The sequence below is a fragment of the Mustelus asterias genome, chromosome 15 (assembly GCF_964213995.1).
Source record: "Mustelus asterias chromosome 15, sMusAst1.hap1.1, whole genome shotgun sequence".
Classification (NCBI taxonomy): Eukaryota; Metazoa; Chordata; class Chondrichthyes; order Carcharhiniformes; family Triakidae; genus Mustelus; species Mustelus asterias.
Window position 1 is genome coordinate 8,702,805 of NC_135815.1, and position 24,656 is coordinate 8,727,460.

The 24,656-nt window shown below is 42.1% G+C and overlaps 1 protein-coding gene across 1 annotated transcript in view; it reads right to left on the reverse strand.

The window, feature by feature from the left end:
• The window catches only part of ppm1g (protein phosphatase, Mg2+/Mn2+ dependent, 1G), a 37,218-nt gene that overhangs the window by 5,953 nt on the left and 6,609 nt on the right, over positions 1-24,656 (reverse strand). The window contains exons 2-7 of the mRNA XM_078229454.1: positions 21,961-22,030; positions 19,799-19,884; positions 16,912-17,038; positions 12,546-13,054; positions 6,255-6,395; positions 5,115-5,349 (exon numbers count right to left, since the gene is read on the reverse strand). Coding sequence (XP_078085580.1) covers positions 5,115-5,349; positions 6,255-6,395; positions 12,546-13,054; positions 16,912-17,038; positions 19,799-19,884; positions 21,961-22,030 — 1,168 coding nt within the window. The remainder of the gene's footprint in view (positions 1-5,114; positions 5,350-6,254; positions 6,396-12,545; positions 13,055-16,911; positions 17,039-19,798; positions 19,885-21,960; positions 22,031-24,656) is intronic.

Consider the following 24,656-nt stretch of genomic DNA (forward strand, 5'->3'; position numbering starts at 1 on the left):
AAGACAAAGCTTTATTGAAAAAGGGCAACATTCAACTGACGGACCATTTAGAATGTTAACTTTGTACTAGCAGGAAACGCTTCACACTCTGCCACCTCCTCTAACCCACACACTAAAGTTGTTAGCAAAAGTGAACAGACTGCTTGGTCTAGTTCACCTGCTTATCTTGATGAACAAATATAGACATGCACTAATTCCGTCTTCTATTGTTCAGCATGACTCAGTTTGGCACAGAATCATCTCAGGGTATAATTTAATAGTGCATGGAAGATGTTTAAAATCATATGCAAGTGAATAAGCTTCACCGCAAAGTTTTAGACTTGGGTGGGTGAGGGAGAAGTTGAATAATCAAGGAAAGTGTAATAATTGCAAGGTTCTCCAACCACTCAGCAAGTGAAAGTAACAAAACTGTTTATTCAAACCAAACTTTGTACAAAGGAGGATGACGAAAACTACCTTACTCCTCAACTTCCTTGGGGTCAACTGCCACTCTCCAACTGTCGCTCCACACTGGCTCACACTCAACCATGCTAACACATCTCCCTCCCCCTTTAAGTTCTTCACAATCCTATTTATGAACAGATAACTATTTACAAAAATGAACAATTAAAAAAAAAATTTTGTTTTTTTTAAACAACACAATACAGTCTCAAAATTTCAGTCCATCAGGAGACATCTGAATTCTCTGAACACCTCAGCTCCCTGGCCAGCTCTGCCTCAGTTGAGGTAACACTCAGGTGGTTTCGTTTCAGGAGGTGCAGTCATGCAGACATCTGCTCCAGTTCCCATTGAAACAACACAGGGTCCTCCCTCTAAAAATAACCAGTCCCACTGACCTTGACATTATTGGAGGAACAGTGGTAGGTAGGTGCTGATGGATCAGCCTGCTCTGCCTGTATTGCTTTAGCTTTTCTCTTATGTGGTCTTTATGTTTTGGTTAGCTCAGTTGGCCGGATGGCTGGTTTGTGATGTGGAGCAATACCAACAGCGTGGGTTCAATTCCCATACTGGTTACGGTTATTCATGAAGGCCCACCTTCTCAGCCGTGCCCCTCAAGTTAAACCACCACCAGTCAGTTCTCCCCCTCAAAAGGGGGGGAGTAGCCTATGGACATCTGGGCTGGGACTGTGGCATGTTTCCTTACTTTCCTTCCTTGGAGGTCAACCAGATAGGACACCAGGCCCATTTTTGTTATAATCTTCCCGGGGACCCAGACGGGACCAACCTTCTAGACGAATACCAGGTAATTTGATCCATTACCCTTAACAGAATTGCGATATCCCTTTTGTTCACATTGTTTCATTTCCACCTTCCCCGCTAACTTGATGAACACTAGTTCAAATGTGATCCAGAGGTACCTCCCCATTAGTAGCTCTGCAGAGGATAGTCCCATATGGTGCCATCCTGCAAGTGAAAAATCTAGCCAGCTTCAATCGTAATGGTGAGCCCAGCTGTTTTCTCATCATTGACTCGAATGTCTGGACGGCACTTTCTGCTAAGCCATTGGAGGTAGGGTAATGGGGTGCCCTGAACACGTTTTATTCTGTTATTTTGCATAAAATGCTGAAACTCTGTTTCTGTAAAGGCAGTGCTGTTGTCAGAGACCAAAGCTTCTGGCAGGCCATGCACAGCGAAGGTTTGTCGTAGTTTTTCGACTTGTGGATGACTTAGTTGCTCTCATTTCATGAATGTCAAGCCACTTGGAATGGGCATCAATAATTAGGAACATAGTCCACAAAGAGGGACCTGTAAATACACGTGTAACCGCGTCCAAGTTTGGCCAGGCCACTCCCACTGGTGCAAGTGAGCCAAAGGAGGCAGTGTTTGATGCAATTGGCATTGATCACAACACCCGATTAGAATGTTCAATATTCTTACCAATGCCTGGCCCCAAATATAACTTCTGGCGAGCATCTTCATCTTGGTCTGACCTGGGTGAGCATTGTGTAATTCCTATGGCATCGCTCCTCTTGTTGGGTCAGGAACCACTACTATGGACCCCCACAGTAACACAGTCTGCACCACTCAGTTCATTTTTGCAGAGTTGGAAAGGCTTGAATTGATCAACTTGTCAAAGTGCCATCCATGGAGAACCATATGTTTTACTCTGGACAGGACTGAGTCGCTAAGTCCAATTCCGAATCTGCTACAACAATACCGGCAGTGTTTCCAAGAAGTTGAGGGATAACACTATTTGTGGTACTGGGGGTGGTGAAAAGGTTCAAGGCAGTGGAAGGTAACTCAGGCCATCTGAGTTTGATATTTTGGCACCTGGTCAGTGTTGGAGCACGTAGTTGTATGTTGCTTGAAGTAAAGCCCACTGCTGGGATCTGGCCGGTGCAAGAGGAGGAATTGGCTTGTCCTCGCGAAATAACCCCAATAGTGACTTGTGATCAATGATGATCGTGAAGAGATATCCATATACACACTGGTGGAATTTTTAAACTCCGTATATGATGTCTAGTAATTGTCTCTCAATTTGGGAGTATTTTTTCTCGGCATCAGTTAATGTTTGTGATGCAAAAGTCATGGGCCGTTCTACGATGTCTTCCATTCTTAGACAACACTGCCCCTATGCCAATTGGCGAAGTATTGCACCTTAGGGGTTCTCTCTCTCTTTGGGCTAAAATGGACTAGCAAATCAGAAGATTGTAAAGCAAGCTTAACTTGCTTGAAGGCTCCTTTCTGCGACTCTCTCCAATACCAACATTGATTTTTTTTTTTTAAAAAGCAACTGTGCCAATAATGATGATAGATTTGGCATAAATTGGCCATAGTAATTAGCCAAGCCCAAAAAAGATTTCCAGTTCTGACATATTCAGAGGCGTTAGTGCTTCCTTTACAGCTTTTACTTTTTCTTCTAGAGGGTGTAGGCCCTTGCAGTTGACTTTAAATCCAAGATAAATGACCTTGTGGGCTTGAAACATACACTTCAAGTCTCATCCCGCTTCTTTGAGTTTCTTTAGTACCTCGGAGATTTGCCAAATGCCCTTTTTGGGAAATTCCTGTAATTAAAACATCATCTGGATACACTAATACTTCGGGTATATCTTGCAATAAACTTTCCATGGTGCGCTGAAAAACAGGGTGTGTTGAAGATGCACCAAAAGGGAACCGGATGTATTGAAATAAATCCTTGTGGGTGTTAATTGTTTCAAATCTTCTTGACTCTTCATCAAATTCCAATTGTTGATAGACACAGCTCATGTCTATCACCTTCCGGGAGCGGAAACAGCGGGACCTGCGAGGGACACACTGTACTGAGGCAGCGGGCTGAGTTTGAAAAACAATTAGCAGTTCACAATCTATATTAATGACTTGGATACAGGGATAGAAGGTATTATAACCAAATTTGCATATTATGCTGAAGTAGGGAGAATAGCAAGTTGCAATGAGGAAATAAGAAATTCACAAAATGGATATAGAGGTGAGTGGGCCAAAATGTAACAGATGGGACTTAACGTGGATAAGTGTGAGGCTCTTCATTTTGGTCGGAAAAATGGAAAGGCAACTTATTTTCTAAATGGAGAGAGATGTCGGGTGCTTTTGTGCAGAGATCTGGGTGTCCTCGTGCATGAATCACAGAAAACTAGTATGCAGGTACAGCAGGTAATAAGGCAAATAGAATATTGGCATTTATTGCTAAAGGAATAGAGTTATAAAAGTAGTAAAGTGTTCCTGCTTCTGTACAAGGCATTGTACACCTGGAGTACTGTGTATAGTTTTGGTCCCCTTATTTAAGGAAAGATGTAGTGGCATTGCATTAGAGGCAGTTCAGAGGAGGTTCACTACATTGATTGGAGAGATGAGGGGTTTGTTTTATGAAGAGCGATTGAGCAGTTTAAGTCCATACTCTCAAGTTTAGAAAATCTAATTGAGGTATACATGATAAAAGGTATTGACAAAGTAGACGTAGAGCAGGTGCTTCCTCTTGTGGGGCAATCTAGAATAAAAGAGGTCGTAATGTTAGGATAAGGGGCATCCTATTTATCCCAGGGTAACTCGAGAGTGCCTCTCGCTGCACTCAATTGCCGGAGCTATTTCCATGGCTTTCTTTAAGGAAATCTTATCCTTTGCCTTTTCTGTAGGCTTATGCTATTTATGCCGCAAACTAATCTGCCTTGCAGCAAGATGGTCCAAATTCACATGACTGCCAATTTTCTTAGTCTTGCCATGTGTGTTGCAATTGGCTCCCCTGGTCCCTGACAGCAGAGTTAAACTTAAAATGCTGCATGATGATAGATGGTCTGGGGTTACAATGATCCTTTACCAATGTTACTTGCTGGTCAAAACACTGTGTATCCAGAATATCTGGGGATGTTAAATTCTAATGAGATTAAAAGACTGGGGTCCCCATATACTGTAAGCAGAATGACTTTTTGTTAATCCTCCCCTGTAATGCACCCCCAACCCCCCGCTTCCAGGAGTGATGGTAATTCCAATTTACCACATCAGCAATGTCATAATTGCACAATTCAACAACTACTCTGCAGCTGAAAGTAACAAAATTGTTTATTCCAACCAAACTTTGTACAAGGGACGATGACAAAAATCACCGTACTTAACTCCCCAGGGGTCAACTCTTGGACTCGCACCCAACCGCCACATAGCGTGCTCTGCCACACTACAACAGAAAGTACCATGAAACGTCAAGTTGACCCGTTTGTTTTATTAAATCGAGTTCTGTTGCGCTATTTAAAAAATATTTTATCTTCAGAAAGCTCTTCCAACTTGAATAATGCACATTCCCTTGCTGTAAGCACCTACAAGGCTCAACCAAAACTACTTAGAGGTATGAAAGGTCAGCCCCTATACATCAGACTACGAGAACTCTAATATCTGGTGGCATCCCTGCCCTTCCCCCAAGTTTGAGCTTTTAAACTGGACTGAAAATGGTAGCAATAAATTTCTCATCAGGCAGCAAGCAAAATCTCTTATTTTAAGTCTTTAACTTGACATAGAAAGATTACTTTCTATACCATGGTGATAAACAGAATAAAAACCACAAAAGGAGGAAGTTGCAAACTTGCAATTTTAAGTGGTTCTGAAGGCATTCTGTAAAAAGTTATCAATATTTCTTGTTCAGTATATAGTTTAGGAGAAACAAAAATTACCTATTGCTCGAGAGAGGTTTAACCCGCCATTGACTCTCCCATCCAAAGTAACTTTTCCACCAGCGTTCTTGATCCGGGCCAGTTCCACTTCATCTTCTGGTTTGTGATCATAGGACATGTCAATCGCCTTGCCACTCTCCGAAACAACACACCGGGAATCTCCAGCATTGGCCACTATCAACTGCTTCCCACGGATCAGTGCCACAACAGCCGTTGTACCGCTGTCAGAGCCAGGCTAGGAATCAAATACAATTCAATGATCAATGCTTTCAACTACCAATGGACAGCAAAGTGGCACTAATGTTCTGGGTAGAATTGTTTAAAGTGTCCATTGGTTCTGAATATGGGATCCAGTGAAACTTATAGGATAGCTTAAAATATAACACATTTAACAGCCTGGTATCCAGCAACCAATGCCCTCTACATTCCCGCCAAAATGAAGTTCTGGCACTGTAATATGACAGAGGTGTCATAAGAAAATAATCTCAGAATTTAAAGATCACTTGCTCCGAACCCAATGTTACTTAGGAATCGTCCAACTAAGTGTTTAAATATGAACTATTTTCAGTTTTGTTTGGCATTTAGCATTGAGAACACACCAGGTTCAGTGCCACTGACAGGTATCCCAAATATGTATAAACCTGCTTGTACAGTGTCAAAATGGAATAAAATAAGCCAGTCTAAATCTTGATTAGAAAAAGCCAATCTATATCTGGCACCCAAATCGAAATAATTTTGATTGACCCTGGATCTGGACTGAACAGAAGTGCAACTGTGCAATATGCAGCTAGGATAGCATTAGGTTTGACATGGCATGATGTCCACATGTGCAAACCACCTCCCCTGCACTAACATAAGTTGTTTAACCAAGACTCTCATCAATAATTACTCTTTGGACAAAGGTCTGAGGGCAGTAACATCTGTTGAACCACACAGTCACAACAGCAAGGTATGTAACTGATGGCAGGGGCAATAAGAGTTTTCCTATGTTCTGCCATCATGCTGCAGAACAACATTAAAGGCCTTGATTCATATACATTTAAATGTTTGAAATTCATTACAGTGAATTTCAGATTGGCACAGGGGGCAACAGTATATTCATTTCCAATTTATGAGGAACACCTGCAAGACTATGCCTACCTCCTCTTTACCATCCATTCCAGGCAACATAATGTCATCTTCCTCTTCTGCATCGTCACTGTCATCTTGTTCTTCCTCCTCCTCCTCCTCCTCCCCTTCCTCCTCACCTTCGCTGCTGTACTCCTCCTCTTCACTGCAATCCTGCCAATGAAAGATTTAATAAAGCACAAATCACATAGAAACTCAAAGTTCCTTGTCAGCAATATAATATAGCTAAATTAGTAAATAATTCTTAAATATGAAAAAATAAATGCGCTAAAAAAAGACTTGCATTGATACAGTACCTTTCATGACCAGCAGACACCTCAATAGCCTATGTAACTGTTGGGATATAGGAAATGGGGCAGCCAATTTGTGCATGGTTAACTCCCACGAACAGCAATTTGACCAGATAATCTGTTTTTGTGATGTTAATTGGGGAAAAAATATTGTAAGAAGTCTCACAACACCAGGTTAAAGTCCAACGGGTTTATTTGGTAGCACAAGCCACTAGCTTTCGGAGCGCTGCCCCTTCATCAGGTGAGTGGGAGTTCTGGTCACAAACAGGGCATATAAAGACACAAACTCAATTTACAAAATAATGGTTGGAATGAGAGTCTTTACAGGTAATCAAGTCTTAAAGGTACAGACAATGTGAGTGGAGAGAGCATTAAGCACAGGTTAAAGAGATGTATATTGTCTCCAGCCAGGACAGTTAGTGAGATTTTGCAAGCCCAGGCAAGTCGTGGGGGGGGTTACAGATAGTATGACATGAACCCAAGATCCCGGTTGAGGTCGTCCTCATGTGTGCGGAACTTGACTATCAGTCTCTGCTCAGCGACTCTGCGTTGTCGTGTGTCGTGAAGGCCGCCTTGGAGAACGCTTACCCGAAGATCAGAGGCTGAATGCCCGTGACCACTGAAGTGTTCCCCAACAGGAAGAGAACACTGTTGCCTGGTGATTGTCGAGCAGTGTTCATTCATCCGTTGTCGTAGTGTCTGCAGGGTCTCCCCAATGTACCATGCCTTGGGACATCCTTTCCTGTAGCGCATCAGGTCGACAACGTTGGCCGAGTTGCAAGTGTATGTGCCGTGTACCTGATGGATGGTGTTCTCACGTGAGATGATGGCATCCGTGTCGATGATCTGGTATGTCGATGAAGATGAACATCTCGCTAAGGTCATCCCCACACCCCCACTTCTTGCATTCAAACAATCACACAACCTCAAACAGACCATTGTCCGCAGCAAACTAGCCAGCCTTCAGGAGAACAGTGACCACGACATCACATAACCCTGCCACAGCAACCTCTGCAAGACGTGCCGGAAAGGATGTCCCGAGGCATGGTACATTGGGGAGACCATGCAGATGCTATGAAACAGATGAATGAACACCACTCGACAATCACCAGGCAAGAGTGTTCTCTTCAAAGACAAAGAACAATACAGCACAGGAACAGGCCCTTCGGCCCTCCAAGCCCGCGCCGCTCCCTGGTCCAAACTAGACCATTCCTGTTGGGGAACACTTGAGCGGTCACGGGCATTCGTCTCTGATCTTCGGGTAAGCGTTCTCCAAGGCCGCCTTCACGACACATGACAACGCAGAATCGCTGAGCAGAGACTGATAGCCAAGTTCCGCACACGAGGACGGCATCAACCAGGATCTTGGGTTCATGTCACACTATCTGTAACCCCACGACTTGCCTGGGCTTGCAAAATCTCACTAACTGTCCTGGCTGGAGACAATTCACATCTCTTTAACCTGTGCTTAACCCTCTCTCCACTCACATTGTCTGTACCTTTAAGACTTGATTACCTGTAAAGACTCGCATTCCAACCATTATTTTGTAAATTAAGTTTGTGCCTTTATATGCCCTGTTTGTGAACAGAACTCCCACTCACCTCATGAAGGGGTAGCGCTCCGAAAGCTAGTGGCTTGTGCTACCAAATAAACCTGTTGAACTTTAACATGGTGTTGAGACTTCTTACTGTGTTTACCCCAATCCAACGCTGGCATCTCCACATCACGAATAAATATTGGCCAGGACACTGGGGATAACTCCCCAAAATCTTCTTTGAAATAGTGCCATGGGATTTTTTACTCCCACCCGAGTGTAGGTTTGATTTTGATTTGATTTATTATGTTCACATGTACCGAGATACAGTAAGTATTGCTTTGCGTGCTCTCCATACAAATCATATGGGGCAGCAGTTTTAATGTTTCATTAGAAAGATGGCACCTCTGACAATGCAGTAATCTCTCAGTCCTGCACCGAATGTCAGCTTTGATTTTTGTGTTCAATTGCTGGAGTGGAGCTTCAACCCACAACCTTTTGACTCAGAGGTTAGACTGCTGCCAGCTGAGCAACAATCCCCAGTCAAATTCAACATAGCCAGCTAACTTCAGAGCTAATCGCTCAATACTCTTCCTCACTCTTGGAACAGAATAGCTCCAAATTATTTATTTGGTTTAGATAAATTCATGACCCAAGACTGTCTAAGTTTTATTTATGTATTAATGTTGGTACTCAAAACAGTAACAAGGGTTATTTATAACATTGTTATATTTCCTTTCCAATATACACAGAAATAAAAGTAACATTACCAGTGCTGATCCAGCCATCAATACAGTACACATTTCAAATTATTTCCAGAAAATTTAGAGGTTTGCGCCTATTAAGCAACATGTAATATAAACACAACATTGATACAAGTTAGATCCCATATCTGATGCATATGCAGTACAGATCAAGAGTCTACGAACTATTTCAAATCTCCTGCTCATACTCCATACCGTTCAATACTGATCTCAATGCTTAACTTTTGCAAATAACTCATTTCCTTTAAAATGGAAGTCTAGACTCAAAGAACAAAGAACAGTACAGCACAGGAAACAGGCCCTTCGGCCCTCCAAGCCTGTGCCGCTCCTTGGTCCAACTAGACCAATCGTTTGTATCCCTCCATTCCCAGGCTGTTCATGTGACTATCCAGGTAAGTCTTAAACGATATTAGCGTGCCTGCCTCCACCACCCTACTTGGCAGCACATTCCAGGCCCCCACCACCCTCTGTGTAAAAAACGTCCCTCTGATGTCTGAGTTATACTTCGCCCCTCTCAGCTTGAGCCCGTGACCCCTCGTGATCGTCACCTCCGACCTGGGAAAAAGCTTCCCACTGTTCACCCTATCTATACCCTTCATAATCTTGTATACCTCTATTAGATCTCCCCTCATTCTCCGTCTTTCCAAAGAGAACAACCCCAGTCTACCCAATCTCTCCTCATAGCAAAGACCCTCCATACCAGGCAACATCCTGCTAAACCTTCTCTGCACTCTCTCCAATGCCTCCACGTCCTTCTGGTAGTGCGGCGACCAGAACTGGACGCAGTACTCCAAATGTGGCCTAACCAGCGTTCTATACAGCTGCATCATCAGACTCCAGCTTTTATACTCTATATCCCGTCCTACAAAGGCAAGCATACCATATGCCTTCTTCACCACCTTCTCCACCTGTGTTGCCACCTTCAAGGATTTGTGGACTTGTACACCCAGGTCCCTCTGTGTTTCCATACTCCTGATGACTCTGCCATTTATTGTATAACTCCTCCCTACATTATTTCTTCCAAAATGCATCACTTCGCATTTATCCGGATTAAACTCCATCTGCCACCTCTCCGCCCAATTTTCCAGCCTATCTATATCGTGCTGTATTGCCCGACAATGCTCTTCGCTATCCGCAATTCCAGCCATCTTCGTGTCATCCGCAAACTTGCTGATTACACCAGTTACACCTTCTTCACTCTGATTCAACAGTCTGAGACTGACATATTCTACAATCTAATCACCTTTAATTTGCACATCAACCAGTGGAACTGATTGCACTCTATATCTTATGACTCAGAACTTTTATCAAATCAACTTTAGTCACATCAGCTTACAGTAAAACAAACCGCAATTTCTCAAGTCACTTTTTGTAACTAATTCCTCATCTTTAAAATATCAACTTTCCATTCGGTTTCTATATGGGCCACTTCAAAACAAAAAGTGGCGTTTGCTACCAAATAAACCTGTTGGACTTTAACCTGGTGTTGTTAAGACTCCTTACTGCACTTCAAAACAAGACATGATACTTCAACTGTCCTCTAATGAAGGTCTTCTACAATTTCAAAATTATCTCCACGATTCTACATTCGACATGCTCAGATACAAATCTAATGATTCAATCTGTCTCTATTTTTGGCCCCAATTGTTCTGCTACCTGCAAATGACCCATATATCTGCATACCAAGGTCTAACCTTTCCTATTCTTGTATCCAAAATACATTACTTAATTTCCTTACTTTGAACTGGAACTGTTATCTGTCTCCCTGCCCCGTCAATCTATTTATCCTCATTCTACAGTATTCCACAGTGCTCCACCATTTTCCACACCATTTTCTCTCTCAACATCTAGTGCCATTAGCAAATTTTTCCCTTTGCCTCCATTATCAAGACTGATCACACACGTACAGCAGAGTGGTCCAAAGAGACTCTTTTGGGGTGCTTCTACATCTTTCCAATCCATAAAATTCCTTTTACTTTCCTTTACTTCCTGCCCAACAACCTGCACTCTATCCACATACCCACAGCCCCCATAATAAGTCTCTTACAAGGGTACTTTATCAATTTTTTTTTGGAAATCCATTGAAGCTACAATCTTATCCAAAGATTCTTGTTGAATCACAGATAGCCAAAAGAAAGCATACATCCTCTTAGCAGTTCCAAAGGACCAAACAAAAAGCACATCAGCTGCGGTAACTGACAAAAGCACTCCAATTTCCAGGTATTAAGATGATATAAATCAGGACAAAGCGCAGGTCTAGAAATTCTATTATTAGAATGGCAATAAGAAAAGATTCTTGCAGCAATTGTCTAGTGTACATCTCAACCTGTTCCCTTGTTGGATAGCTCAAGGGTTCAAGTCAGTTTCTTTTAGCTCTGCTACACAAGTCATAGAGAACCTCATGCTTCAATATGCTGTCTCTCTGGAATAAGCCCACATGAACTTGTTCTTTGGAACAAGATGAATTTTTACAGCTGATTTCAAATATGGAGTTTGCTATCCACAGCAAATAAAATATCAAATTAGGCATAACAGATGTCTGTAAACTGTCCAACAATTTTTCACATACTAAAAACAGATACCATTAACAATTTGGGGCAGCACGGTGGCACAGTGGTTAGCATTGCTGCCTCACAGCGCCAGGACCTGGGTTCGATTCCCGGCTTGGGTCACTGTCTGTGTGGAGTTTGCATTTCCCCCCCCCGTGTCAACGTGGGTTTCCTCCGGGTGCTCCAGTTTCCTCCCACATTCTGAAAGACGTGCTGGTTAGATGGATTGACCCGAATAGGCGCCGGAGTATGGCGACTGGGGGAATTTCACAGCAATTTCATTGCAGTGTTAATGTAAGCCCACTTATGACTAATAAATAAACTTTACTTTTATATCCATTCAGATTGGAAAGTAGCTCCAGCCCTGCAAGATTCTGCATTTAAGTAACAATTGCCCAAAGGTACTGATTTAATCTCACGGCTGCTACTTCAGAATGCTGAAGCTACTACAGACTAGGAAAACACCAGTCTGACTAGTCCATACTAGTTGATTGATACTGCCAGAGACGTGTAGGTGCGTGTACACGAGGACCGTATTAGCCTACCACAGTATACATGTGCAGAATGACAGTGTATCAGAAAGCAAGCAGTACCAGTGGAACTATAACCCGGCATAAGTTGTGTTTTCAGAAAAGTACGGGCGAAAAGGGAACAAATGGAAGACAAAAAGCAAAAAAGGACTCAAGTCAAAACACTGATCACAATGCTTTAACTTTGCATCATTTGACTTATCGCAAGGATCGAAGTAATTTCATCCATAGTTAAATCAGGTTGTCACATCTCAGTAAAAAAGGTTAAGGGTACTTACTGTCTTACAAATAAGGAGGTGGGAACTTTCTTCGAATTAAGAGCTTTTTGAGTGTGGAAGGTAGTGGTTCAGACAGGAACTGAAACACCAGAAAAACTTCTCTCTTGGTAATTAAAACCTTACGTGCTATGCAATCTAGTTTCTATCACAAAAGCAGCTACAGCACATCTTAAAGCTCAAAGCCAACAGGATAATACTGAGTAAATGCTGCTTTTCCCTCAGGGGCCAAATACCCTTGGCTTTACCAAGGAATGGACTGGCAGTCAAAAAGATATATCTTCAACTCCTAACTCAAGCCCTTAGCAGTGGCTCGAAGAATGCTCTTTAAGGAGAAAACTGAAGAAATTAAATAGCTACCTCTTCACTGTCCTCCTCTTCTGCTTCTTCAGACTCATCCTCACTGTCCTCAAAGAAGACTGACTTGGCTGCCCGTTGTGATTTGGCAGATGACGAGCAGGATGGTCCAGCATCAGCTGTGGATGATGATACAACAGCCTCTTCAGAGGTGCCCTTGCTGGCTTTGGCGGCTTCTTTATCTGACCCAGATCCAGTAGTGCTATCCCCACTTGCCAGTCCAGCCTCTTCACCACCGCAATCCGAACTCGAGGAGATCCCAACAGTCTCCTCTGATTTCCCATTTTTGTTCTTTATCTCACTCATGCCCACTTCACTGCTCTCCAGCTCTCCATTAATCTCCTTGTCAGTTTTGCTTTTATCTCCATCTTTGGGCGGCGGTTTCTTGACAGTGGGGGAAGTTTTGCTCTTTGCATGTTTGGCACTATTCTGATTTTGTCCATATCGGGTGAGTAACTCTTCAATTGTCATTGTAGCTTCTTCATGTAAAAGTGCAGCCTCCTCATGGTCAACTGAAACAAAAAGAAACAAAGAAAGTCTGTTGAACTATACAGGGGCGGGCATTTCTTATCAGTTACAAATGGGCTTAGGGAGTTGGTACTAAAATACTGGGGAGAGAGGAATGCAGTTACCATACATGTACTCTCAATCTGACCCAAGTAGAAAAATATCCCCATCCAAAATAATCTAACCTTAATTTGATGGCAACTCGCATTAAAGTTACCTAGCAAAACTCTAGTTTTACGCCAGATAGAATCCACAAGTAAATTTACCTTGTTTTTTATTTCAATGGTGCATATCTATAAACTATCTTCTGCTTCTCCAGCAGTGGTTATTAAATTTCCTCTCTTTGGATTTATTGTCTCTCGCTGTATCTAATGTCTTGGGATCTTTTGAAGACTTTTAAAATCAACACTGCAAGCTTACATTTCAGGGCATCAGAAGGGAAGGCTGCCATTTAAAGATTACAACACTGTAGGTGAACAGCATAAGTTACAAATCAGCTGAGATGAATGCACCGCTGGGTGCGCTATCTTCTTCAAAACTGTATTGTCAAAAAAAAGAGAAGCTAGAAGGAAAACGAAACCCGCGTACAACTTGATTCCCCATTCCCATTTTCAGATTCCAGTAAACTTCCAATTTTCTCTTGATACTTTAGACTCTAAAGAATTTCCAAAGTAGTCTCGCTGCAAGTCCATTTAGCGCAAGATGAAATCTTGGTAAGAGTTAAAACACTTACTGGTTGCCAACCAGAGGATTACGCTTAAAATTATTCCCTTCTGGCCTTCATTAGGAGGATGCAAAGCATTTTGGTGACTGGCACTTACATAGAATCCCTACAGTGCAGAAGGAGGCCATTTGGCCCATCTAGTCTGCACCGACAACAATCCCACCCCTATCCCCACAAATTTACCCCGCGAACCCTCCAACCTCCACATCCCAGGGCACTAAGGGGCAATTTAGCATGGCCAATCCACCTAACCCGCACATCCTTGGACTGTGGGAGGAAACCAGAACACCCGGAGGAAACCCACGCAGACACGGGGAGAACATGCAAACGCCACACAGACTGACCCGAGGCTGGAATTGAACCCGGGACCCTGGAGCTGTGAGGCAGCAGTGCTAACCATTGTGCCACCGTGCCGCCCACTTGAATCAATTCTCTCTAAAAGTAACCAGCTAATTTGGAATAAACATGGTTGCAAATAATTTTCAAGTGTTACTTAAAAAGGTACATCACCTTCTGCTGTTCATTTAAGGTTTGAAGAGAACCTTTGAAACTTAGTGGGAGAATTCCTGAGACACTTTCAGGATATCACCAATACTATCACATTCATCCTGGAAACTTGGAAGATGTCATGTCAAAAGAACAAGGGTGGTGCCATGCCACATTAGATGAGTTATGAAGAGAAAAGGAGTGCTTGGTCATTAGTAAAAGGTAAGGGGTCCATAAGAACATCGGAATTAGGAGCAAAAGTAGGCAAATTCAATCCTTTGAGCCTGCTCTGCCATTCAATCAGATCATGGCTGATCTCTCCCTGGTCTCAAATCCACCTCTCCACTTGTTCCCCATATCCCTTATGTTTATGCAATTCATGAACATAGACACCCAGGTCCCGTTGCCCGGATGCACTCTGAATTTGCTTTCCATTTAGGTTATAATTTGCCTTTTTTTTGCCAAAAAGGAAAACGTTGCATTTATCCACATTAAACTCTATCTGTCAAATTGTGGCCCATTCTCCTCGCCCATCTATATCTGTCTGTAAAATCTTTATATCCTCTTCACTGCCTTTCCCACTTATTTCAGTATAATCCGCAAATTTTGCTATGTTACACTCTGTCCCTGCTTGCAGGTTTATATAGATTGTAAACATTGCGGCACCCCGCTTGTTACACTTCGCCAGCCAGAGAAGGATCCATTTATTCCCGACACTCCTCAATCCAATTTGGTACTCTACTCCCAATCCTCTGCGATCTCACCTTCTGGATCAGTCTTTTATGCAGCACCTTGTCAATCATCTTCTGGAAGTCCAGATATACCACATCCACAGGTTCCCTACTATCCATCTTGGTTATGCCCTCAAAGAACTCAAGCAAGTCTGTCAAGCATGACTTATCCTTCATACAACCATGCTGTCAATGGTGGATTGAGCTTTGTCTTTTCAAATGCACATTCATCTCCTCCTTAATGATTGATTCCAGCAACATCCCCCCTTGGTTTGCAGGAGGAATGGGAGGAGGATAAGGCCAGGAGCAGCACAGCTGCTGCAGGAGTGGTACAGGAGGGCGAGGCTGGACTCATTCTATCCGACAGGGTATCCCTCCTCCACTGATCTCCTCCAGGAGAATCTGCTGTGCCATGGTGGAGAACTTTTGACCTGAGGCATCCTAATTCTGCCAGCCTAATCCAATACCTTCATTAGAAGTGGGCGGGTGGACTCCACATATTGTGTCTAACTGGGGCCGAAGTACTAAAACCTGCACATGGTTCTTTCAGCAATTCTAGACATGTTTAACTTAAGGTGAGCAGGCAGGACCAAATTGCATCCTAAAATCAAGACATTCAAATAAGCATGTAATATTAATACAACATTCATTTAAGACCTTTCATTCTCTCACCAAATAATCACAACAATCTTATAAACAAGTCTACAAAGCAAGTAAAAATGATTGGAATGCTGTAAAACATAGCATACGTGAGATACTTTTTAATCATCCCAAAATGCAGCTACGATCTATAATCACCAGTAAATCACCCTATCTCTCAGATTTAAAAAGCCATCTATTGGCTTGGTGGAAAGTTATTTACATCCCTGGTTATTTTCCAGTTCAGGAAAAATTCACATGCACACCGTTATAGTTTACTGAAATCCGAGTGACAACTCGGATTGCAGTAAACGAACAAAAAAAAAAGTTTTAGAACTTCTGTGGGCTCAGTACACCAATGTAGCAAAAAGAAACATCCTTTTCATTGTTCTTATAAACTTAAACCTCATGAGAAACACATTATGTACAAGGAAGCTACTCGAAACAAAAGTTTTTAAATTGCTGGTGATTGATTTAACACCTCACTTCAGCTTATATTATTTTAACTTGGACTGCAGTATGAGTGCATGATGAAAGAATTCCTTCAACTTAATACTTTTGGGAGAAGATCCCTTGTAATTTGAATGAATACAGCAGAACTGCTGCACCAAGCTGATTTACAGTAAAATCTATGCTCAAAATGACAAATTAAACGTTTAAGATGGTCTTTCTCATTACATCTGTACGTGCCTCATTCTGTTCAAACGTGGTTGCTCTTTTAAGTTTTATCTTGGGAGCAGGGAGTGAGAAAGGAAGTAACAGGGCAAAATAAAATTGTTACACTTAGTATATGTTTCCTCATACAAGTGCAGACCAGGTTTGCAATAAATTAAAGCACAAGGGATACAACTAAAACTGAAATCCTTAAGGTCACTGTTTATGCATTCTGGTCCTTGGATATCAGTAGGCAGGGAACTGACTTTAGTCACTTTGTGCATTCTTGTATGGGATGTGGGCATCGCAGGCTACACTAGCATTTGTTGCCCATCTCTCTTTGCTCTTGACAAGGTGGTGGTGAACTGTCTTCTTGAACCACTGTAGTCCATGTAGTGCAGGTGCACCCACAGTGCTGGCAGGAAGGGACTTCCAAGGTTTTGACCCAGCAACACAAGTGAAGGAACAGTGATCTAGTTTCCAAGTCAGGATGCTGTGTCGGGTGGAGGGGAACTTGCAAGCGGTGGCGGTATGACAGAACTTCAATGCTTACAAATTAATTTTATTTTGTGGAATTTGAGCTGTCTCATTTCCATCCCATTTAAAAATCAGTTCACTTCCAACTTACCATCATCTTCATCAGCAACTTTCTCACCGTCATCCTCCTGAGGTCGGCCTGCAATCTGGGCAAGTTCCTTGATCACTAGTTCCTCTGTAAGCTTGCCGTCTATGGACAGAAAGGCATCCTCCAGTGCCTTGAATTCAAAAAGAAATCAAGAAATCTTAAAACCAAATTTCATAAGAAAAACAAATGGTGGATATAATTGAGCATGAAAAAGGACTTCGCTTTGCGGCGATGCAAAAGAAAATAAAATCTGACAAACTGGATTCATTGTTTCTGTCTAACCTGATTGCAGTACATTATCCTTCAAAAGAACATTCTAAAATGTAATGGAAATTACTCCTGCACACGTCCACTGAAACCACGCACTAATGGTCAACTCAGGAAGACGATGGCGAGAAAGGAGGACCAACTAAGTTTAGCAGTAGCAACCTTGCCGCGGTGTCAGAAGATTGAGAGTTCAACACCAGGATTTGCACGCATAAACTAAGTCAACGCTTCAGTTCGCCTCTCAGCGACCCTCATTGGCATTCCTGTGGACAATAAAAATCTTGGGCAATATTTTTGGAAAAAAAGGAGTCTTCCTCGTGTCTGGGCCAAAGTCCATCCCTCAAATCAACAGCAACAATACAGTTAACCGGCCATTCATCTCTTTGGCTGGTTATGTGCACAAAGTGTGGAGATGCCGGCGTTGGACTGGGGTAAGCACAGTATGAAGTCTCACAACACCAGGTTAAAGTCCAACAGGTTTATTTGGTAGCAAATACCATAAGCTTTCGGAGCACAGCTCCTTCGTCAGATGGAGTGGATATCTGTTCTCCAGCAGTGCACAGACACAGAAATCAAGTTACAGAATACTAATTAGAATGCAAATCTCTACAGCCAGCCAGGTCTTAAAGGTACAGACAATGTGGGTGGAGGGAGCATTCAACACAGGTTAAAGAGATGTGTATTGTCTCCAGCCAGAACAGCTAGTGAGATTCTGCAAGATCAGGGGGAAAGCTGTGGGGGTTACTGATAATGTGACATAAATCCAACATCCCGGTTTAGGCTGTCCACATGTGTGCGGAACTTGGCTATCAGTTTCACGACACACGATACAATACACAATACACACGACAGCGCAGAGTCGCTGAGCAGAAACTGATAGCCAAGTTCCGCACACATGTGGACGGCCTAAACCGGGATGTTGGATTTATGTCACATTATCAGTAACCCCCACAGCTTGCCCCTGGTCTTGCAGAATCTCACTAGCTGTTCTGGCTGGAGACAATACACATCTCTTTAACCTGTGTTGAATGCTCCCTCCACCCACATTGTCTGTACCTTTAAGACCTGGCTGGCTGTAGAGATTTGCATTCTAATTAGTATTCTGTAACTTGATTTCTGTGTCTGTGCACTGCTGGAGAACAGATATCCACTCCATCTGACGAAGGAGCTGTGCTCCGAAAGCTTATGGTATTTGCTACCAAATAAACCTGTTGGACTTTAACCTGGTGTTGTGAGACTTCTTACTATGTGCACAAAAACAGGCTGCTCTGCCTAATGACAAAACAGAGGTGTCTGTTACTTCAAACAGTAACTTATCAGTTGTGACCTAAACATAAATATGAATCCAAGTTCTTTCAATGCAGCATTAGCTTTGTAAATGCAACAGTTGTACTTTTAATATTAAAAAAAGCAATGTTTTGAAAACTATCCTTTTTTCTCACAAGTGACATAAGTCTTAATGAATTCTCTTATGATAGTAAATAAAATGATAGATATCAGATCTGTAACCTGACTTCCACACAATTACAATGTCATAAAAAGGTACTTAGTAAAAAAAATCCTAATCTTTTCATTTGAAACTGAGTACAGCACCATACAACTTGTATTTATACGGTGACTGTCCCATAAAATGTCACAAGACACTTCAAAGGAGTATTATAAAACAAGAACAAGATACTTAACCAAGTCACACAAGGAGACATTACTAAAAATAAGTGTGGGGGTGGGGATCACTGGTAAAATGTATGGATGTGATTGTACTTCAGAGCATGGGAAAGATTAGTGGAAATGATGTCATCTACATTCTAGATGTCCTTGATGAGTTTATACAACTCTTCAGCATCACCTGGTGGAAGGAATAGTAAACTGCCAGAATGGAATGGCCTTATACAATTGGCCTCAAGAGGCTGGAATATATTTTTCCTCCAAAGATTGCTTCCTTTTAGACTGTCTGGCCCGATACCATTCCCACCCAGGTCAGCTTTCTTCCTGCCCCTCCCCTCCCAATTCCACAAGAGTCAATTGCTGAGGAGATCCCTTCCCTTTAAAAGAAACATCTAGCTACCAGTTGGTACGCCATCTATGAACAGCTACGATTTAGTGAATCTTTGTACTCAAGGTGAGCTATTGGGGAATAGAATATTTACCTATACCGGCATTGCAAGTGAAAAAGGGCCTTTTATTCAGGTATTAAAGAACTCAAGTACATTGCGTATTGGGCCCAAATAGTCAGAGATATTATCTTGTCAGCACAAGTCAAAATTCAAACCCAACTCCCAAAGGATGGAAAACCCAGTCACCTCACTAACATTCACCAAATACAGGTTGAAATGAATACCTTGACAACATCACAAAAACTAGCAGGCTTGAGGGGAAGCATGGTGGCGCAGTGGTTAGCACTGCTGCCTCACAGCACCAGGGACCCGGGTGACTGCGTATGGAGCATGCACGCTCTCCCCATGTCTGCACGGGATTCCTCCGGGTGCTCTGGTTTCCTCCCACAGTATAAAGATGTGTGGGTTGGGTGGATTGGTCGTGGTACATGCACATTGTTGTGGGGATAGGAGGGGGGGGGGGGGCGTGGGCCTGGAGAACATATTGTTTCAAATGTTTAAAGTCATACCTTCTGCAATTTTCCATTCCTATAAGCTAGTTGGCCCTTAATAACATCAGGCAGGTACTTTGCACAGTACAGTGCGACTTCTTCACCTAAAAGAAACAAAGATGAGATTTGAATTCTAATCAACATACAATTTATCCTTTGGGTGAGGAAAAAGGAATTCAAGAATGCTTGGTTGGGGGTGGGTTGAATGTACATTCGGCTAGAGTTGCAAAAGTAGAGGATGTACGGTTGGAAATCATAATGAAGGCAAGTAATTAAGCCTGTAAGCAGTGAAACCACAGATGTGAATTTCAAAAGTGTCTGAAGTAAACAGGTATTGATTGAATATGGGGTTTGAAACCCGGTCACGTACCAACCGACTCAAGAACAGCTTCTTCCCTGTTGCCATCAGACTTTTGAATGGAACTACCTCACACTAAGTTGATCTTTCTCTACACCTTAGCTATGACTGTAACACTACATTCTACACTCTCATTTCCTTCTCTATGAATGGTATGCCTTGTCTGTATAGTGCACAAGAAACAATACTTTTCACTGTATACTAATACATGTGACAATAATAAATCAAATCAGGCCTGGTTGAGCAGGACACCCTGATCACACAATGTCAAGGGCAGTCTGAACACAATTGTGTGTGTGGGGCCCACAGACAGGAGGAAAAGGATGGAAATGTAATCCAAGATTTGCAGTTTCAGACAGACCCAACAGAATGGCTCGAGTCATGGTAACACTGCGCTGCACAAGACCAAATTATCCAGCGGCAGTCACAGAGACAAGAATTGTTGCGGAGAAGCAACGTTGGATCTCACTGGCATAAATATGCAAACTGAACTTGAACATACGGTATTGTGTGTAAATGAGGATTAAGGCAGATGGGATTATGACCACACTGGGGAATCCACCATTGGGGGAAATAGCCTCTTCCATTGTAAAAATACAAAAGTGAGAGACTCTGAAAATAGCCTGTAGGCTGGTCAGCACTTAAAGCGAAACACAAGTTAATTTTTCAAATGTCATGATGAAGTGTACCATATAAACATGCACATTTAAAAAAACCTCAAATAATTGATTTTTTTGGGTTTCACTTTTACTGAAAGATATTCAAAGATTCCTGAGCTTCAAAATGATACATTAATTCATTTCAACATTCTACCCAGTTAAAGAATTAGACCAATTTAGGTTTCTCCATTTTAATCTTAATGTTGGACAAATTATTGCAACCTTCAAGCTCAGAATTAAAGCTGACACAAATCATCATGATTCGAGCTTTGTACAATAGTTGGCATTTCTACGAACTGCCCAAAACCAGAGTTACAATTTCAGCATTGTTTACATTTTCAACACTTGTGCAACTGATCTGATATTTTCCATAATCAGGTGGCTTCGGTTACAATCTGGAACCTGCAATTTTCCACAGCAAACAATGCTGAGTTAGTATGGCCCAGGATCTTACAATTAACCCACACTACAAGTGGTTTACGGATAAGTTAAATGGGACTAAGACTCCAGTCAATCCAGAAGGCAGAAATCATCAAGCACGATAACCACTTCACTCTAAAATTAAATAAAAGGAATCAATTATTTTTGCAGCATTTTTACAGCTAACTCTTTAAATGACAGCACCTTGAATTATGGAAAACACCTGCTGATGAGGTTTGATTTACCCATGTATATTGCCCAAAACTGATCTTGAGCACAAGAATTGTTCAGTGAAGGTTTAATCCAAGCAAAGAAATCAAAACAAACAATTGAAAAGACAGCCGATTAATGACTTAACACAAATGAAATCAATCCCAAAATGTGTACTAAATTTGCCAATGGTTTAAGTTGCTAACGAATGACAAAGGTGGTTTGAGAGGAATTTTCCCATTGTTTTTTTTCCTGTTCAGCTTCTCCAAGAGATTGTATCAGTGGGGGAACTATGTAGGAAGTGTGTAGTCATGATGCACCGGGTACCAAGATCAGAGACTGTAATAAGTCAACTTCCTTCCTGGACGCGAATCGAGGCAACGATCACTTCTCAGGTGAAGCAAACCTTTATTCGTCCCCTGTTCTGAAGCCATATATTAGTATGCCAGAATTTCCTATGTCCACATAGACACAATCGCACATAATAAATGACCCTGTAGACAAAAATAATTCCATTGCTCACATTCTCCTACCTCCATGTCCATCATAAACTGCAAACATAGCAGTTTCTTCATCCAAATCAGGGATACAGTTATGGGCATCCTGAAAAATATAAATTCAGAACATGTTTCAGTCAGTTTGTACCATTATCTGAGTAACAGCCAGCCATCTTTCAATCAGAACCATCACATCCCTTCAACACTGCCCTCCCCACCACCAAAATCAGTCCGAATTAATTACCTGTATTAGCTACAACAAATGTTTTAATATCCACAGCATTAGTAATTCTCAAATTAGCTGTCATGCAAATGCTCACAATAATGAAATGGGCTGATACATGTTACCCAACGTGTACATGCTCTCAGTCTAGCAAGGATTGCTTTCAAAATGCAAATATCGCAAACGGAACAGCCCATTTTGCAAATTAATGGATGTAGTCCGATGACTCTTTTTCTAAAAACTCCTTGGCCGTCTGAGCGAGGAGAGCACAATCCAGGAAATTACAAAAGCAGCACCAACAACTTTATCAACACAATCAGGGATGAAGTTTTCTTGAACCCCAACCAGCACCTTAAACATTCACTCCCTTCATCAGCAACACAGTGCCAGAAGCATGCACCACATAGGTGTGCTGCAGAAACTAGAAAAGTCTCCTTTTACAACACCAACCAAACACAGAACCAATATCACCAAGAAACGCAAGGGCAGCAGATGCACAGGAACACCACGACCTCTTAAGTTAGTCTACAAACCACAAAGCATCCTAATTTGGAACTATAATCGCCATTTCTTCACGGTCACTCGGCCAAAATTATGCAACTTCATTTCTAACATCATTGTGCCTGTACCTATGCCACATTGACTCAAGGTAGCGCAGTGCCCCCCGGCCTGCCCACCACGGGAATTGCTGTCCACATCGTTCTGCATGAGGGCATGGAGCGCTCCAGTATCTGAGAAGTCATGGGCACTGAACACCGCATCAGTGAATATCTTCACTTCTGACCTTATGACAGAGGGGAAGTCATTGATGAAACAACTGAAGATGACTGGGCCGAGGACATTACTCTGAACAACTCGTGCAGTCATGTCTGTAAAGTTCTGAGGTTCCAACCCTTTGCTTTAGATAGAGGGAGCATCATCTCAAGTCATGAAATGTTTAATTTTCCACCACAACCTTTTCGCGTTCGTGCATCTGTCTAATAATGCTATGTTAGAGCATGGCAAGATAATCCACCCAAACAACGTTACAGCACTCTCACTTGCATTCAGCCACTCATGTTCCTCCATTAATATTAGAATGGCTAAAAAATAGAATTTGTCTCAGTTTCAAAATGAGATATTTAAATAATTAAGGATAGCCAATTTGTCGAGCATTATAAAGCCCAGATGTCATAAGATTCAAATGAGCCTGTAAACCACGTGACAATGTGATCAGGTTTGTATCACAATACTTCATTATCATTTGCAACACACCCTTTATTTTTAAGTGGGAGGTAAAGTCCAAAGGAGCACTCATTAGAAAGGTGGGGCTGGATGTGGAAACATAGATACACAAACATGAGGTATCGGTCAAATTATCTGGAATCCACTTAAAAGAAAGCAGGAAATTATTAGATGTACCAATGATCTCTGATAACAGTTAAGATACACAGAAGCAGTGACGGGAATCAGCCTAAGCCATGATGTAGGATTTAGATTTTGAAGACAACTTTGAACATGAGCAGTGATAACAAGATGGAGGGTTAGTAAAGAGAATTCCAACGTTTGTATGAATTGAGGAAGAAACATTTAAAACTCCCGATGGATTATCAGGGAAAAAATTACATCATCCGTTTCACATTGCGTGGTAATATTTTTTTAAAGATTTGAACAACAGAAAGTTACTTTCCATTAGCTTTCCTTCATTTTTAACTCAAGACATACCATACTTAACTGAATTCTCCCAGTGTCCTGGCCCATACTTACTCATTGGACAACAACTTACTCACACATTGACACTGGTGGTGAGACATAGAGTTGGGAGCTATACATTCATAATGTCTCACTTTGTAAATAAATGTAAAACTGAGTAAAGATTGACTTCTAGTTTCCTCCTTCACCAAGATAAGATGTGAGACAGTTGGGATGGTTTATTTAAAAAGTAAAAGTAACGTTTATTTATTAGTCACAAGTAGGCTTACATTAACACTGCAATGAAGTTACTGTGAAGTTCCCCTAGTCACCACACTCCGGCGCCTGTTCGGGTCAATGCACCCTAACCAGCACGTCTTTCTGACTGTGGGAGGAAACAGGAGTACCTGGAGGAAACCCACATAGACACGGAGAACGTGCAGGCTCCACACAGATAGTGACCCAAGCCGGGAATCGAATCCAGGTCCCTAGCACTGTGAGGCAGCAGTGCTAACCACTGTGTCACCTTGCCGTCCATATTTGCAACATCTTCAACTGCAATTTCCATTTTAACCAAACTGCAAGTCCAGTTTTCCCCAAACTGTATATAGTTTTATTACATACATCATGTGTTGCTTATAAACAAGCCTGCCCCTTTTCGCCCAGAGACTTTCAGCCCAGTCATCAGCTGACCTAAGAATTAGTTTTCAGCTGTTCATTTGCACTTGGGAGAGAGAAATGAAAATCACAACTTTCAGATGGCTCAAAGGAAGTGCTGTGACTGGTCACTAGGCGCACAATTGAATGTTTTGAAGAGTTTGAAAGAATTGCAGACCTC